Source organism: Schistocerca serialis, chromosome 7 (assembly GCF_023864345.2).
Source record: "Schistocerca serialis cubense isolate TAMUIC-IGC-003099 chromosome 7, iqSchSeri2.2, whole genome shotgun sequence".
Classification (NCBI taxonomy): Eukaryota; Metazoa; Arthropoda; class Insecta; order Orthoptera; family Acrididae; genus Schistocerca; species Schistocerca serialis.
In genome coordinates this window covers 438,386,661-438,406,199 of record NC_064644.1, presented here as the reverse complement: position 1 = coordinate 438,406,199, position 19,539 = coordinate 438,386,661, and the positions used below count along the sequence as shown (strand labels likewise).

General features: G+C 39.5%; 1 protein-coding gene across 1 annotated transcript in view; it reads right to left on the bottom strand.

The window, feature by feature from the left end:
- Nucleotides 1–949: 949 nt before the first annotated feature.
- The window catches only part of LOC126413139 (lipase 3-like), a 104,832-nt gene continuing 86,242 nt past the window's right edge, over nucleotides 950–19,539 (bottom strand). The window contains exons 3-10 of the mRNA XM_050083032.1: nucleotides 17,743–17,829; nucleotides 13,507–13,711; nucleotides 10,376–10,490; nucleotides 8,750–8,996; nucleotides 7,158–7,316; nucleotides 3,076–3,160; nucleotides 2,765–2,907; nucleotides 950–1,153 (exon numbers count right to left, since the gene is read on the bottom strand). Of these exons, the coding sequence (XP_049938989.1) occupies nucleotides 989–1,153; nucleotides 2,765–2,907; nucleotides 3,076–3,160; nucleotides 7,158–7,316; nucleotides 8,750–8,996; nucleotides 10,376–10,490; nucleotides 13,507–13,711; nucleotides 17,743–17,829 (1,206 nt within the window). The 3' untranslated portion in view covers nucleotides 950–988. The remainder of the gene's footprint in view (nucleotides 1,154–2,764; nucleotides 2,908–3,075; nucleotides 3,161–7,157; nucleotides 7,317–8,749; nucleotides 8,997–10,375; nucleotides 10,491–13,506; nucleotides 13,712–17,742; nucleotides 17,830–19,539) is intronic.

Sequence of the window (19,539 nt, the reverse complement as noted above, 5' to 3'; positions counted from 1 at the left end):
GTGTCGGTTCACAAAGTACAAAAGGACAGTGCAGTGGCGGAGCTATCATTCGTACTCAGGTGGTTCATGCGATAAGGTTTCCGACGTGATTATGGTCGCACGACTGGAATTAACAGACTTTACATGGATGTTTACATGGAATAGACTAGGTTCTCTGGTCCAATTGAATCCCAGCTGAACCCCAACTGAACCAATCATTTCGCTACTTGCAGACCATTCGACGTCATTCATGGAGTTCATGCTCCCAAACAACGATGGAACTTTTATGGTTTACTGTGCGACATGTCACTGTGCCACAGTTGTTCGCGTTTGGTTCGAAGAACGTTGTGGACAATTCGAGCGAATGATTTGCCTACCCAGGTCGCCCGATATGGGTTGTGAAAATCATGAATTCATTTCGTGCACAAAATCCTGCACTACAACGCTTTCGTAAGTATGGACGGCTAAAGAGATAGTATTGCTCAATATTTCTGCAGATGACTTCCAACAACTTGTTGAGTGCATGCCACGTTGAGTTGCTTCAATACGCTGGGTAAAAGGATGTCTGACACGATATTGGGAGGTATTCCGTGACGTTTGTCACCTCACTGTATTATGATTTGCTCGTATCCACTTAAAAATGAATAATAGTGTATGAACATTTTTGAAATGTTATGCCATTGGGATGTTTTAACGAAAATAATGAATAGCCATAAACAACGTTGAAAATTCGAATATGGTGACTGTTTGAGTCACTAACAGTGTTAATAAAATAGTTCATGGACTTCGACATCGTGTGGTATAAATAGATATGTGTAATTCCTTAACTGAGGATAAGCCGTTACACGTAAAACAATGGGTGATACACAAAAAATATTAACAATTTTTTTTTGCTAAATGATTTATTTAAGGAACTGAAAATTTACATGTAATGATAATGGAACATGTTTGAGAGAATGGTTGTATGTGCCTCAATGAAGTTGCCATTTGTCCTGCAATGGTCGTCTGTTTACAAGTCTCCTTGTTCATACTTGTGCATCAAGTCCAACACCTGTTTGTACACTAAATCATACGCATCTTTTCCGTACGTGAAATCGAGATGGTTAAATTTCTCGTACGCAACCTTAAACTTCCTCTTTGCATTTCCTAGCTGAGTGTACAAACGATCAATGTCCTGCAAAGGAACAGATAAATTTTAGATAGGGGTTGCGTAGTTGTGGTACATATTAAAATGTCACGAAACAAAGAAGCTATGTTAAGTAAATTAGGAAGCATTCATTTTTTCTAGAGTACTGTGCATTATGCTATTACCAGATTCCCAACTCCTTTCAAATTTTAAATACAGTTACTATCGGAAATAGTTCTTAATTAGAAGTAAAGTATTTCGACGTTATGAAACTGAACTTAGATACCATTGAAACTGAACTTCAGCATCATATAAGTAAGACTAATAGCGAAACTGATCTACACATCCCGAAACACGGCGACAGTTTACTCCGAAAACTAACAATAGAAGAAAATTATTACATATAAAGGGCTATAGTAGAACGGAAAAACGTAATAAATGAAAACACAACACTGTGCAACAATACACTCTTTGCAGTTCTAAGACAACTGAGACAGGTCACAGAATAGGAACACTCCTTCCCCCCCCCCCCCCCCCCTCCATATGTTTATGTATGTATCACTTTCCCATCACATATAGATCCATAAATAAGGAACAGAACAGGCGTCCCGCTACAGTTTACAAAACCATATAATATACGATACATTGTTGCAACATACGCGAACAGCAAGATGGCATAACGTTTTGAATTACCGCCAAGGTGCAAAAGCTATGTTTTTCTGTGTTTAAATGCAACTGCAACCTCACGAGCGAACGCGAGTACATGACAGATTACGTAAAAACCTGGTACGAACCAAAATTGTACCGACAACACTACCGCAATTCCCAGTAGTATAACGCTGACGTATACAAATTCACTTTCCGTATTTGTTCAATACTAGCCGCTTATACAGCTGCATTCAAACTGTATGCCGAAGAAACAGCAACTAAAACACAGAAAACATGCCGGAAATAACGGCAACAAACGTAAAAACCATGCTGTGAATTAAAGTAAGTAAGGTATTATGTAAGTATTCACAGTACACAATATTTGGTACCAAACAGTACATTTATCCCCACGACGCGTTTAAAAGGTTTAAACCTTCATCATCAGGTGGATTTACATTTGTTAATATGACATTTGTGTGTGTGTTGTGTTAGGATGTCATGGGGTAACTTGTGGCACTGTCTTCAGAGGTCACAGGTTCCTTTAACTGTCGTAACACATAAAATATGACAGTATATATGTGATGTGTTACGACAGTGAAAGGAACCTGTGACCACTGGAGACAGTGCCACAAGTTCCTCCAAAATATCCTAACACAACACACCCACAAATGTCATACTAACAAATGTAAATCCACTTCATGTTGGAGATTTGAACCTTTGAAACGCGTCGTGGAGATAAATAAACAGTGACTGGTAACAGTAAACTTGTTGTTTCATTTAACAGTTTAGGAAAGAAAATGAAATAAATCTTGGTGGACCAACAATCCCATATTGTTGCTTTTGTGCAAACACGGATCAATGGACGAGTGTCAAGATAAAATGATAATTGGAACTGTATTTAATTTAGTTCTGGAATTGTCTCTCTTACCAAACTGACTAATTCAGTCGGGAGTATATATGGATAGATACATAAAGTAAAAGTAGGTAAACGTTCTGCACTCTATTGATTACCTGAGGTCCTGCCAGCCAGTCGTTTAGACTGTAGAACAGATAAACCGGAGCCTTGACGTTGATAAGCTTGTAATCAGGCGGTGTAGGCTGCTTGTAACGTTTTATGTTTTCCACAATACCATGGTCGAACTGCCTGAAATGGCCTGAAATGCAAAAAATTTTGTGTGTAAGGTAGAATCTGGAGTATTGAATACTTGCTACAAATGTACGAATAGTCACTCTGAAAATGAACTAAAATTTCTGTATATTATCCTGAAACATGTTGTAAGACATCAAAACCTCATGAAAGATGATGTTTATCACAAACTTACCTTTGTCTATGCCTTGCGCGTAATGTACGAACTGTCTGGTGGAGGATCCAGCAGGGATATGTGCCGAAATTGCTGCTAGCTTTTCCTAGGGAAGAAAAACACAGATATTCTTTAAGTTGACTGGAAGAACTCTATCGATATGTTACTTACATATATGACATCAAGGGTCAAGGAAGAATGGAGATTAATATTTCAGGTCCCTTTGGTGACAAGATAATTAGAGGTATACAAAATGCAAGTGATGTGAATAATATAATCAGTACATTCTTTATATGTACGAAGAAGTGTTGACTTATGCGGTGACCACACAACCTTATAAAACAGTAATCTCGTTGCTCTTCTCGCTTATAAACTAATTTCTTTTCGGAATTTTTATTACGGAAATATTGAGGTCTTTTTCATATTTTATCTTGAAATCTATCGTGACACTTGCGTTTCAGTATCTGATATATGTAGTATCTGGTGTAACATTCACAAATAATGACAGAAAAATATAAATAACTACACTAGCAGACGTAGTTTACTTCTGTTCGAGGAGAGTCTAGACCACGGCGGTATGGGCGTGATGAAAGACATAGGAGAGGAAGAGGTGAACGTACAGAAACGTTAGAAGGGATACGACAAGCGAAGCATACAGGGCGAGAAACAGGCAATTTAAATGAAAAATACAAAATAAATAGCCTCATATCGCTACTCAAACGGTACCGACAGGTAATTAAAATGCGTAAAAACTTGCAACGAGACATATGATTAAGGTCTGGTTAATATTATGAACGAATTGCTGAATAGCTTCATTATGTAAGCGATACGGTTTCCAGCGGAGGTGCTCGAGAAGATGATTTGTGATTGAATGTTTGCCATCATTTTGGACTTAGTACACATTAGACAGAGTGAACTTAGAAAAAGAAAAAAACAGAAAGCTATATACAGTATTTCGACGCCATTAGGACAATAGGAAAATAATAAATAAAGTGCCTTTTGTAAAGAAAGAAATTTAGGTGAAGGGGCGGCATGCCGTCTTCGTAGAGATAGAGATAATTTAGCTGTTAGGACAGTTAGTGAGTCGTGGTTGGACAGCTGAGCCGGCAGAGCTCTCGACCACGAAGGTGAAAGGTCTCAGCTTCGAGTCGCTGGCTGGAAAGCAGTTTTAATCTGCCAGGAAGTTTCGAAATAAAAATAGCTTACAGTTACGAAATGAGCGTTTACTGTAGCGTTAGATAAGGAGTAATGGCCATTATGTTACTTTTCGTAGTATAAATTATGAGAATGAAACACTAAAGTGCTGAATCGCTTTCCTAGAATGCAAAATTGAGCGCAAATTAGCGTGAAGTACTGGGCGGACAGTAGCAATGGAGCAAGAGTTTTAGAATATAAATTTTTTATTACAGATCGCTACAACCAAAATAATAGATAAATCAGAACTTGTGTTTCACCTTATAATAGGTACTTCATGATCTAAGCAAGGCAGTGATTACTGAGAAACCAACGAAGTACACATGGCAAAAGACAGAGACATATAACTGGGCATACAAAGCACGGGTACAGGAATTTTCATGGCGTCTCTCGGATCATGTGGAGTGTAATTAAACTCCATTGCATTGTATTGGGTTGACGCAGAAGTTCGTAACGTTTTCCATAAGTTTAACGAACGCTATAGGTATACATAACAAAGACTTAGTCATCAATAATGTATTTCTTACTATCTACTACAGTCTCCCAATGTTCTGGTAACTTTTCGATTCCGCTACTATATAAGTCACATGGTTCTGAAGCAAAGAACTCATCGAGTCATGTTCGAAGCGCGTTTTCATCCGGAAAGGAAATCCTTGAAGGTTGTTCAATAGAGAGTAGAAAATCTGAAAATATGATGGCGTAGTATCAGGTGAAGAAGGTGGGTGCGGAATGATTTCCTAACCCAACTCCTGTATGATGTTTTCTGTCAGTCTCGCAGCGTGCACGCGGGCCTTATCGTGGAGTAGCATCGCTTTGACGCAGTCCTCCTGATTGTTGTTCTTGGACTGCGTCTGCAAGACGTCTCAGTTGTTGACAATAAATGTCAGCAGAGATAGGTACACCTCGGGGAAGCAATTCGTAGTACACCACACCATCAGTGTTTCACCAGGTGCATAATAATAACATCTTTTGTAGATGCGCTCTGGTCTTTATACGAGGAGTTGCTGCTTTGTTCGACCTCAACCTTTCGTTTATTTTCCACAAGTTAGCATAATGGCACAATTTCTCATCCCCAGTAACGATACAGGATAGGAACGATTGGCCTTGTTCACGAGCCAATTGATCACAAGCAAGCAAAGTAGCCCATATGACCACTCTCTGATTTTTGTGATTTTGGCTTAGAGCATGCGGTACCTATAACCCCATCTTGGAACCTTCCGCATTGCATGCGAATGTCGCACGACGACAGAACGATCACAGTTCATCACATCTGTCAGTTCTCTAGTACAGTGGCGTGGATCATTGTGGATTAATGCTTTTAAGCAATCCTCGCCAAACCCTGAAGATCTTCCTGAACATGGAGTGTCACTAATGTCAAAGCGATCCTCCTTAAAACAAGAAAAGCATTTTCTTGCCATGCTGTGTCCAATGGCATTATCCCCATACACGTCGCAAAAGTTTCTGGTTGCCTACGCTGCTGTCACTCCTCCACTGAACTCGAATAGGAGAATATGCCGGAAATGTCCCGATTTCTCCACTTATCAATCCATTTCCTAGCGTTCACAGCTCCACTCACTATCTCCAAATGGTAAAATGACTATATATAACCTCGAATAGCAACAGTTAACTACGGATAAAAAATGACAAACGAACCCACAGCAACCGAAATACCAACATGCTAAACAACAACGCTACGAACCTATGCACCAACCTAATAGTATGTTTGACCAGGTGGTGCTACGTAACAAGTCAGTTGAAGACTTGTCACACGTGAAATAGTTGGAATAGGGCTTAAGCTTCAAAGTAGACACATCATTCACAACCTGAGAAGACTCCACACCAGCTGCTGAGCAACGGTAAGTACCCAGAAAGATTCAAAATGGAAACAGACATAGTCGTAACTTGAAATTTATGAAAATTTGATAGTTTAGACATTCGTGCGTGGTTTTAGAGTACGGCCCTTTCGCAGAGCTTATAAAAACAAAACTGGGGCAGCAAAAATACAGTTTAAAATGACTCTAGTTTTGCAGATCACAACACACAGAGGTACCTAAGAGAACCAGTGCTAAACCAGGTCCCCTATTAATAAAAAAAAAAAGTGAAAATGTGTGGTAAGTTCCTATAGGACGAAACCACTGAGTTCATCAGTCCCTAGGCTTACACACTACTTAATCTACCGTAAACTAACTTACGTTAAGGTCAACAAATTACGCTGTGTACAATGTATGGAAACGTTGGATGAGGGAATGCCTACCTAATGTAGTAGAGTGCCGAACAGGGAAAGAGATGCATGCTGAACACGCAAGCGGTAGAATGAATGATGAAACATCAACAAGCTGGAAACCAAATTCTGGATAGTTGACGACAATAATACTGAAATGAATTTTTGTAACGCTGTATTTAAAAGAACGAATTAAAAACTTGTCGGTACTCATTTAGTAATATCTCTGCGTATTAATTAATTTTCATCAAGGTACAACCTTCGCCGCGCATTAGTTACTAAGGTCATGTTGCCTGTTGAAAATGAAAAAGATAATACCATACGAAATCGAGGATGTACTATGAAATGTTTACACCAGAGAAGACACACAAAACTTTTACGCAGTTAGACGATAAGGTCAAGGAAACAATCTCAGTGAAACCAAAACAGTGAAAGGGAGACTAGCGTTATATCATGTGGTAACAAAGTTGGAAGATGCTCTAAGAAACACAAAGAGTCTTAAAGTGGAATTTTTGACGGTACAATCAATTTTGGAAATGAATACAGGTACAAAGGACGTGGGAAGAAGCAGAGTTCAAAGAGATGCTCGAGACAGTAAATTTCAGCGATGTTAAGTAGCAACTGTCGAAGTCGTAGTTCCACATTACACCTAGTTCAGTTATCTAAGAAACGAATAGTAGCAACTCACCTCCACGACCTGTTCCTTATCAAAACCACAGATCATAAATACGACATTGGTACATATTGGTTCAGTAACGGACTTGTCATTGCAGATCTTTGGTTGTATTAGCCTTATCAATTCCTGGCTGGGAGTAAATTTGCTAGCTCCAATTAGATACAGCAGCACCTGAAACAGAGATACAGAAATACAGATGGATCTTTTAACTATTTACTTCTAGAACAATGTGCACAGTCAACTATCATTCGTTTCTACGAACAAAAGGTAAAATGAAGTACATTTATATATGGACTAATTGAATTTGCTAGTCAGAAGATTATAGTGGCACTGTAAATTAAAAAAAAAAGGCATACTTCTATGTGGACTTTTCTTTACAGTTACCATTTGGCAATGTAATGTCACGGTAGTCTGTGCTCAGCTTTTCGTGAAATATTGTTTGATTAATGTTAGTGCAAACACTGAATCTTATTAAACAGTTTATTCCTGCTATTATTGTAGTTCAATTACTCATAAATAATTACTTCATGCATACCTATTGCTAAAGTCCTTTTTTGTGAAACTATTATTTATTTCACTGTAGCACCTACATCATCGTCATTAGTATTGTTCTGTCATGAAATTACATGTACATAATGGGTGCCATATGTACTTAATACAGAATAGTAATGTCATTTTCATAGCAATATACTGATGTATCTCGAATGAATACTGTTCTTTAGTTTAGATTTGCTTGAATTTGGAAGCAAAGTCCGTACAGTTACCAATTCAAACGTCATCATCATCATCATGCAATTAACAACTGGATCTACTGGTCTGTTACACCTCGGAATTGTTCACACTTTCTCTACATAACTAATTTCTTTGCAGATGCTATTATTAGTACTTCTAAAAGTTTCACACACTCTTGTTGTGGATCCTAAAATCAGTGAATTCATTGTCTTTACAAATTTAAGGATGAATACCGTTACAGTAGAAATATTGCAAAAGTATAAGTCTGTTGTCAGTTCTAAGTTCTTCAGTAGCTGTTTCACATGTAGTGTTTCCATGAAAAATATTATTTCAGTAGAGATTACAATTATCTTCGTTTCGTATTTAGGAGTAAATTTTACTTCAATGAATTGTTGACCTACATTTGCATTGCTAAGCTACTTATAGCCACTAATATTTGTTCTCTAAACGATCCCATTAAAAGGCAAAACACGCATAAGTGATACAGAAAATTTCAAACTTTGTAGAGAGAATGTATGAATATTCCAAAAAGACTGGTTTGCAAAACAGAAATACCTTTTTACGTTAATGAAAAGGAATCAAATGTTTATGCAGATGGTTCTAAATAGAAACATCTCTTTTAAGCATTTTTAGGTACAGTTACTTACCAGTTCCAAAAGAGATTTTATTTTCTTACACTATTTCGCATTCTTGTCAGACAAAAGACACTTGGTTTCCATAAATGACAAACTTACAACTAACAAAAGAGATAAAAGATCAGTATACAGAAACAACAGTTCGTTCATACAAGAAGTGAAGAAAGAATATTTTAAATTTCACGTTAAAAGTGCGTGCATAGATCAAATATAAAAAATGTTAGAAAAGATTCTTACCTGAGCGGATGTTGTAAATTTTGCCAAAAGTTGGAACAGTGGACTGATCATATGGTTCATGTAAGCAATTGGCGCCAAGCTGAACATGGCACGAATCTTTTCGTTGTACTCAGGCTTCATTGACATTCCGACGTAGAACATTGTCGTCCCCATGGAATGTCCTATGTAGTAGATCTGCTTGTGGCCAGTCGCGTTTAAGACATAATCTATTTGTGCTGGCATGTCATAAATGCCATGTTCGTGCCAGCTACAAACAGAAAAATGGACTATTACGACGATGAAAAAATGTCATTCCTTTTGCTCCTGAGGGAACGTTCAAAGCAAAATCAATGAATAAGTGGGTAATAATTGCCCGTGACGTTCAGTAACGCCATTCGGAACAATTTATGTTACTAACTGCATAATGTACACGTCAATGATATGTCGTAATTTAGGCAATAAGGATTGCGTAGACTCTACCATTGCGATGGACATCAGACGGTGATCAAGAACACAAAATACTAAATGATAACTTAAATATAATTATAAAATACATAGAGAACTAAATGACTTATTACTGCGGTGTTGTACAAGGGGCAGTAAAGTGAAACCGAGACAGATGGAAAACAGTAAGTAAACTGTTTATTATTTCAAAAGTAATCGCTACAACTGTTACAAACTTATCCCACTGAGCGGCAAGACGGTCAATGTCTTCATGGAAAAATGTTTGCGGATGCTCCGAAGGAAACCAAGGGCCACGAATATCGTTCGCCAAGAGTCCAAGAATATGCTAATCACACTCGGAAGGATCGGGACTGTATGGTTGGTGCATCAATGCTTTCAAGGGAAACTTTTCACTCCTAATCTTCTGCTAAGGATTCTTCTACCTGTTTCATACACAGATTCTCGAAATTCGCCAGTTTGGAGCCACTGTTCATTTCTCTACTGGGTGATAATTAGAGGACTAAACAATTGATACTATAAACTCGTTCGATTGCTACGTTTTCGAGGACTAACGTGCCTGGTACTGCCAAGGATCCTAAGAAATTATTAGTTTTGTCTGTAGAAATTATGAGAACGTAATTACGCAATGAATGTAGACATAATCTTTGCCGAATTCCAGCGATTGTAATATACTGATTGTGAAAACAGTCTTAGTCGTGTTTATTTATTATTGTGAGCGCTTTCAGTGCATCGACATAATATGTTTACAGTGTTGTACAATTCATAACATCCCCGTTTATATCATATTGTTTTCTGGTTTGAAATTATTATTTAATTAAGTGGGACCGCAGAAATGGAAAGACAATTCTTTGAAACATGTTTGATTTCAGTTTTCAGTTTTTGAAAAGCGCCGAAAAAAGAGTGACTGACAGTGATACAGAGTACAAGTTCTAGTCACTGTATCGAAGAGGTGATTTTTAACCAGATAAACGGTGATTACAATCAGTGTATTTTCCTGTGAGAAGGATGGTAGGTGAGTGGTTTCGGCTGGGACAAACGGTTCCCCTATCATGTAATGGTAAGTTAAAACGTTCCAGAACAGATTGGTCGACATATAGAGTCTCTGAGGATGGTTCTGCCTTCAGTGAAGGATGATGTGTGAATAAGTGTGATTCACAGCCTACTGTATATTTGTAGCCGTACCTGAAACGCCAATATTTGTCCTCTTCTGGAGAAAGGGTACGATGCCTCTGTGAGTACCAGTTACCACGGATGTTGCCGAGCCACACGTCGTACCCTTTGTCAGCCAGAATGTATGCTGAAACGAAAAGACAACATGTGCAGTCTTGAAATGTATTGGTGTTTCTGTACGTTCACGAAGAACAATAAAACCACTTCAACGTCTTATTGTCAACGTAGTTACATATCTGGAAAATAACAAAAATGAGTGCCCCAGTTGCAGTGCACCAGTTTTGTCGATTTATTCAGTAGCATCAGGTATACAACAATCCTACAAAAGGAGACTGGCGAAGAAAGGGAGCGGAGAGGTCAAATCCCACGTGAATAAAATAGTTTTGAGCATTACGCCGCGCGTCGCGTCATTATGAAACTAAAAGCAAGTATCAGAACCTTTGCAAAAGTTTTCTTCAGTCGCCCGAAGTACAGACGTCCGTTTTAATTGTAGTTTTGAATCCCAAAATCACGTGGCATAATGCCGAAAAGGATATTATTCAAATTTATACTATCCGTGGAAGTTTAAGAAAGTATATTTTAGCCTATGAGTTATACTCGTAATTTCTTTACATACAGAGACACTGTTTTCAACAGCATCGATATTGGTTGTTTAACGGAATTCCATAGTTTCTGAAATAAGGAGTTTAACAACATAGCCTTCTATTAAGTTATCTCGAGCGCAACTTTTCTCAAAAATACCCGGACGAAGTACTGAAAGTAAAAGCCGAAACTGCCAGTGACGTTTGAGATCATCTGTCCAGTGAACATTACACGAGGAGGCGGAACTTCGTCATGACCGTGGATTCGTTTAACACAAAGCTCTTGGTCACCAAACAACATCTCTGACACTTGTGTATTCTGTGGCACTAACCCGATGACGTGGTTCTCACGTTTAAGGGAACTTGTACTTGAATAAAAGTCAAAAACTCGTTTTTTAATTTTTGTCTTAAAAAATTCTCAACAGTTTTCTGAACAAGAAAAAGTTTAGTTCGTGGAAAATGAAACACAGAAAGTACCAAAAGTAGAGGAATTTAAAAGTGGCTGCATGCACCACCTCGTCCCCATGGCACACGGTCATCTCTGTTAGAAATAAAGTTTTGCTCTCACTTGTTTCCTTTTTATGACTTTTCAGTCCCTTAAGTTGGCTAACCTGCGAAAGCTTTACAGATGCTTATCTTCTGTTTATACAGAGAGTTAAGTCATTGTTTGCTGTTGTTTTGACGCGAATATTTTGTTTACATGGAAGTAATATGTGAGTTCCTTATTGCGTGCGTGAGTTTCGTATTTCACTTGAAAGCAATGAGAAGAATTAAGAAGTTCGGTGTTAAACAACATAAATTTTATGGAAATTGGTCAACCAAACGGATTAACTCTGCTTATACTGAAATGCAACGTGATACACTTTAATCAGCTTCACTAGTCCAAATGCTTCGAAGCTAAAACTGAAATATTTGGACAATGGGCTTGAAAGTATTAATGCTGTTAATACAGAGAAGCCAAGTATTGATTCAAGTTGTAATATTGTTGAACTCCTTGCTCTGTCTGAACTAATAAATAAAGCTTTGCAACTTAATGATTGTGGCAGTAGTGGTGTGAAGGTAGTTGAGGACATACGTGCTAGAACAGGTTGTGCATCAAAATTAAGGACTGTTATGACCTTCAGGAATGAAAAAGGCAGTATGGACTACCTTTTTTTTTCATAGATCTTCCACAGATTACAACCCATGTCAAGCACTCTGCCAACCTGGCAGTGATTCATGGTATGGCTACCAGAGGGCTGTTACTCAAGGTGAGATCTACACCCATAAACATTCTTCCCCATATGCTATAATGGAAGTTATAAAACCTACATATACGGATATTAGTGACGCAAGAGTGTTAGAGAAATGTTTACATGGTAGGACTCAAAATCCAAACGCAAGTTTGAACAATTGTATATGAGAACGGATACCAAAAACTTTCTATCAGGACTAAATACTCTGAAAATATGTGTGGTAATTCCTGTTCTGTGTTTCAGTGACAGTGTTAAGGCTTATTGTTATGGAGCTGATGGGAGTGCCTGGTGGACTAAATATGCATAGAGCTCTAATAGCCACTGCCAAAGGAGACTCTCTGAAGCACAAAAAATCAGTGTTGGAAGCCACCAGAGAAGCAAGAATAAGAAGAAGTGTGAAGAAGAGGAGAGAGGAAGAACAACACAGGAAACTAGATGAATATGGACCTGGCATGCGTTAGTGGCATGAAAGTTTAATAGAAAAAGCAAGTATTAACTTTAACTTGGATTTCCCAGTAGTTAAATTACTGCATTGTCTGGTAAACTTTGGATAAAAAATTATTAAAGATAGTGAGCAGAAATTTTGTATACTGTCTTAAAACATGCATAACTAAAAACTAGACTATTCTTGTTACTTAACTTTGAAAAGATAATGCTTTTTTGAAAAAAACCATGAATTAATTTCCAAAATTTTTGAAAATCATACTTTAAATTTTTTTGTACCACAGTTTATGACAGCACAATGTTTTCAGTAGTTTGCTCTAAAGATAATAGTGTAAAGAACTTACAGGGGAAAAATTAACCTTATACTTTGTTTATATTTTGAGTAATGTGTACCTATGATGTACAGAAATAATTAGCATAGTTTATTTCACGTGAAACAAAAAAATACAATTAAAAAGTGTTGAGAGCTAAATCTATGGTTCATACATAAAAATTTTCTCAAAAGATGTCTTAAAAGACGGTAAGCATTATATGGGCATACAAATCTTCTTTGAGTGGCACTGTTTAGAAAACTGACAATTTTTTCGGGGTTTCCCCTGGTATTCACGGACCAGTCCCCTTAAAGTAATGGTCCAAGTGCTGCAGCTTCTGTCTGTCAGCTGACTCGTAAGGGATACTACCATAATATAAGTAGAAGAAATTGGGTATTTCGGCTGGACACCTCAAATCAGATGAATCAGTCAATAATCTGTGAAAATACGTATGCCCACATCAGGTACATACTATATGTGTAGTTCGACTAAAATGATGTAAAATTATCGAATTTCCGGACTGATGCTGCTGAAAATGAATGCGACGTGAAAAGAACCATAAAGTCACTCACCCAGAGAGGCGTTGGGCCCCATGATGACCCAGTCATCGGCGCTGTTCATGAGGCCGTGCTGCACCAGCACAGCGGGCTTACGTTCCCCTGGGACGAGAGGTGAGGCCTTGCCGTAGGGGATCCTGAACATCCGCAGAATGTAGCCGTCTTCAGTCTCCACGATGTGTTCTTGACACGGGTAGCCGTACTTCTCAAGCAACTCTGGCTGTAATGAAGAGAAATACCAGCTTGGTTTTGTGCAGGACGGATAGTTACACATATGTTTGTTGACATCTGGGATTAGTAGGCACAGTAAAATGATTGTCTGGCTATAATGAAACCTCCATGTGGAAGTAGATTTTGCAACTACTTTGTTGATCCAATTTCAGAATTCATCAATGAGGTTCGCTAATCGGTTTGTAATCGAAAATTACGAAAGTTTCCTTGGCATACTTCTTTGCGAAACCTTGCTTGCTGTGGTAATTCACAGACGTGAAAATTAACATGAAGCACTATCTGCTGGAATTTTTTAGTTAATGATAAATTCATTTTATTAGTACAGTTTTGTATGAATATGGCTGTTGATACTCTTTAACGAAGTATTATACGTTCGATCAACCTATGCGCCCTTAAACGAACACGCTGTTCGGTTTGGGACGCTGTGGATGGTGTGGATCTAGTACCACGTTGTCACGTGACCCTCCATGCTGACGTCAGTCACGGCAGTGAAGAGGTGTGTATGTTCGACTCGGTTCTAAGGAATCAGCACAGTGAGATGAGTTGTTGTCAAGTAACGAAATTCACAATACGTAGAAACGTAGTAACCTTTAACTACACGGTTAATTAGTCTTAAATAGTGTGTGTCACGTCCTACAAACACCTACAAGTGACACTGTGTACTGTTGTGAACTAAAATGACCACACATGAATTCAGTTGCTGATGAAGAAAATAGAAAAACTACAGTTGGCCTAGGAATTATGGAACATTCAAAAGACATGAATTTCTCTTAATGAAATGCTGCTCAAATATGTTATACCTATATCAGGTCACACTTACAGGATACATAGTGTACAACGTATACAAACAAGAACGGAAAGAATGGTCACAGGCTTGCGTCACTGGCAACAGATTGCAATGGGAATAAATTGATAAGTTTATGAAGATGATGTCTATTCTTTCGGACATTCTTTCTTCTGCACACGCATTGCCCGAAGTCTTACGGGACTCGGTAAGATCGTCTGCCGCGAGTAATGAGTGTAATGGGAAGGGGCACTACAAATGTAGTGTGTGGACATTAAGTTGGTAGTGTGGGTCTCACGGGAGCGTGTAAGGAATAAGGCCCTGCAGTCACACTATGCTCTGTGCCCTAGTTGGCTCAAATGGATAGAGCGTCGGCCAAGTAAGTAGAAGATCCCGGGTTCGAGTCCCAGACGGGGTACACATTTTCAACTGTCCCCGTGGATGTATATCAAAGCATCTTGACAGCTTAAGGTCTTGATTTAATTATCACTTCATAAATTGATAGGATCTCATAGAAAGATTCTGCATTTACCACAGAAATCTGTTTCAAGAACTCAAGGAATATTGAATTCAGCTTGGAAATGACGACAGCTCTTCAGCGCTCTGTAGATTGAATTCTTCACATGTTCGTCATGTGCACTGAACTAGGATGTAATTTTAATATTCACTCTAAGACAGAAAAAAGAGGATGACGCACCACAAAGGAATTGTCCTCATAGGGCGTAAATCGGTAGATGTGATATAGATGCACAGACAACAAATGATTACAGTTTCAGAAAACTTGTAATATTTATTCAAGAGAAAGAGCTTCAGAAATTGAGCAAGTCAATAACGCTTTAGCCTACGTCTGGTCTTTATCCAACAAGCTATTGGGCGTGGCATTCATTGTTAGAGTTGCTGGATATTCTTCTGAGGGTTATCGTGCCAAATTCTGTTCAATTTACGATATAGATGGTCAAATCCTGAGCTGACTAGGGGGACCTGCCCGTAATGCTAGAAACGTTCGCAACTGGCGACAGATCCGGTGACCTTGCTGGCCAACGGAGTGTTTGAGAAGCACGAAGACAAGCAGTGTGAGGGGGCATTATGTTGCTGAAATGTAAGCCAAGGATTGTTAGCCATGAATGGCAACAAAATGGAGCGTAGAATATCGACGACATTCCGCTGTGCTGTAAAGGTGCCACGGATGACAGCTAAAGTGGTCCTGCTGCGAAAGGGAATCGAACCCCAGACCATCACTTCTGGTAGTCGGCGACAGTGATGTCGGTATCCCTACACAGTTCGTGGCTTCTCCAGCCACGTCTTCGCTGGTCATCGGGGCTCATTTCTGAGCAAGACTCATCACTAAAGACAATTCAAGTCCAGTTAATGAGATTTCAGGCCGAAGACGTGTCTGTGGACGCCCAAGACAGCGGTGGGATACCATCCAGAGCTAATCCGCAATACAGCGGTACGTCGGCGATATTCGTTTCGTTGCCCTTGATGTCACTTCATCCTGGGCTTGTATTTCAGCAAGATAATGCCTGCCTGCACACAATGAGAGTTTCTACTGTTTGTCTTCAGGCTTTACAAACCCTGTAAGGTCGCTTGACATCTGCCCAATTGAGAACGTTCGAAGCATTATGGGTTGGGACCCCAACAAGCTTGCCGGCCGAAGTGGCCGTGCGGTTAAAGGCGCTGCAGTCTGGAACCGCAAGACCGCTACGGTCGCAGGTTCGAATCCTGCCTCGGGCATGGATGTTTGTGATGTCCTTAGGTTAGTTAGGTTTAACTAGTTCTAAGTTCTAGGGGACTAATGACCTCAGCAGTTGAGTCCCATAGTGCTCAGAGCCATTTGAACCATTTTGAACCCAACAAGCTTGGGATTTTGACGATCTAAAACGGCAGTTGGACAGAATGTGGTACGATATCCCTCAGGTGGACGTCCAAAAAGTCTATCAATCAATGCCAAGCCACATAACTACTTGCGTAAGAGCTAGAAGTGGACCAACGGCGCCGGACGATGTGGCCGAACGGTTCTGGGCGCTCCAATCTGTAACCGCGCTACCGCTGCGGTCGCAGGTTCGAATCCTGCCTCGGGCATGGATGTGTGTGATGTCCTTAGGTTAGTTAGCTTTAAGTAGTTCCAAGTTCTATGGGACTGACGACCTCAGATGTTAAGTCCCATAGTACTCAGAGCCATTTGAACCATTTTTGGACCAACGCCTTACTGACTTGCTCAGTTTGTGAAGCTGTTTCTCTTGAATAAATCATTCAATTTTTCTCAAATTGTAATCATTTGTTTTTCTGTACATGTAAATTATATCTACCAATTTTGGTACCATAGCGATAATTTCTTCGTGGTGCGTCGTTTCTGTCTTACAGTGTATGATGGAATGAAAAGAACGCTCTGTCACACGGTTTATAGTGATTCGGAGAGTGCGTATGTAGATGCAAGAAATAGTAGAAGTTATTGACGTAAGTAAATATGGAGTTGAAGAAATTTTGCCGTTTAGTAGCTCCTAGACTTCGATATCATTCTAGTCGGAGTATGACCTTGGATTAAACAAGGATGAACAGCTACGCTGTCCGCCCCTCTGGCTGAGTGGTCAGCGCGACGGAATGTGATATCTAACGGCCCGGGTTCGATTCCTGGCTGGGTCGGAGATTTCCTCCGCTCATGGACTGGGTGTTGTGTTGTCCTAATCATCATCATTTCATCCCCATCGACACACAAGTCGCCGAAGTGACATGAAATCGAACGACTTGCACCAGGCAAACGGTCTACCCGCCGGGAGGCCCTAGCTACACGGCATTTCCATTTCCAACAGCTACGCTTAAGTAGACGCAATGTGGCTCTCGAATGAAGTGATTTAAGGATAATGTAAATCAATATGAAAGGCTCATTGCTGCCGAGACGAATGATTGTCTTAATTGTTGCCCCATATCTCTCGTTCACTGATGTTTCGCCGCTGATGATCAAGAGATTCCTCTTGAGAGATAGATCCCGCATTCTGAGAAATTCTTCATCCCTTTCCAGTCCTGCTTTCTACTCTGTCTCGAACCAATGGCAGGAATCTGAGTTTATTTTCATGAACTCTGATTTCTTACACACGCCCCATCTCAGCTTAAGATGTAGTACACTGCTCAGCCACGTAGGAGGTCGAAAATTTCGTAACTCATTACTTTCCAGAACTGCCGTCCTTTTTAAGAAGATATTCCGCTTACCGTGTCCAGGTCGACGTCATCATCCTGACCTCCACCTCTTTCCAGAGGCCAGTCTGCCGCCCGGATGCAGGCGGCGGAGCATAGGACGAGAAGCAGGTAAGCTCCGGCACGCATTTCTGCAGAAACGAAACAACATGTTGAGAAATTACTGTATCGATACCCTATTGAAATATCATTCGAAATTTATCTAGAGTGAAAGGTAAAGTAGAGAGCAACAGAGCAAATCTGAAATATATAGAGAGACAGGAATACACTGTTAGACATCTATTCCGACAAATACACAGTGATCTGGCCCAGCGATAGAATTCCTCTCAAGTAAAAATAAAAATAGATACCTCTAAACATTCCCTTTGGTTGAAGGTGTAAGATGCGCCCATGATACGTGTTTAAGAAAATTGAATGTGGGCGTCCTATGATACCATGCGGAACTAAAGAGAGCATCCTGTGACAGAAGAAGAAATGAAAGAAGTTTTGTGTTTAACGTCCTGATGACAATAAAGTCATGAGGGACAGAGATTATGATCAGTCTCGACAAGCATGGGGATGATGTAATCCAAGTACTTTTCGAATCAAACGAAGCCATGGTGAAACGAAATCTGGATAGCGAGGCGGACGTGCTTTAAGCGTTGTACCAGCTATCTCAGGACGACCGTGAGATAACTGAAGATTAGCTGAAGTATGATATCGGGATGATACAATCGAGCGCAGGAGGAAACTCTATAAACTTAGTCGTTTGAAATGCACTAAGAGACAGAAAGAAATTGATCGCTTACGAGAGAAAGTATTCAAACGTATCTGCGTGGAATAACTTATGTAAACTAATGTTACAGCTAGGGAACAACCGTTCCTCCTAAATTTTATGACACATTTTGGTAAAGTCTTACTTATTGCACTCTAAATGCAGCATTTTTACACGGTTCTCAGAGGTGTGGATGGTTTAGCTGCATACCGATATGTATCCAAAATGTAACTCTTTTTAGGAGAGCAAATTTAAAATTTGCAGCTCATAATCATATATTTCTTGCGCACGTTATGGTATCGCAGTAGCTTGTAAATTTAAATTGTTTGTCACACCGTATAAAATGTTGTTGAAAGGTTTTAACTACCTCAATATTAAAATTTTGAAAATCATTATCTTAAGAAGATTGTCAAGAGATATTAAGAAAAAGGGAAAAAAACACAAAATAAAAAATCAGACAATGTCACAGTTTCATGAAATTGCTGGTCACTCTTTGAAACGTCACCACGACCACATCTTAGATCTAAAAAGAAATGTTGTTGGCAAGGATGTATAACATCCAGTGGCTCCGTCTATTTTTTCTCTACTTCTGCCACGAATTATCAGTCAGGGGAAGTTAAACTGCCACCGAGCAAAGCTCATTGAAAGCTTGAGTTCTGGAATGAAGCCCCTGGAATTCAATCTTGTCATGCAAAGCTTATTTACAAAAAACCGATGTTCCTTGCGCTTTACCGTACTTTATGTGACGCATTTACAGTAACATTGTTTTCCTTTTCGTGGCAAACTCTTGAAGGCCTTTCTCAGAAAGACACCGCTCGACTACCAAGGCGCTCAGCAGCTCCCTACAGTATGCGCGAACTTTGAGCTAGGACCCACGCTGCTTGTCGGCTACGAATATCCGCCCCTCAAGTAACGACAGGTGGTGTCTGTCCATTTTTCAGTTTTTGTGACCTACACCGTTTGGCATCCAACGCGCCGATATGTAGACTGTAAAATATTGAAACGGTGTCAAGTAAACATAACGACTTTCTCATATTACAAGCTGAGAGTCTTAACGACAGTATACAAGAGATACTACAAGAGCTTG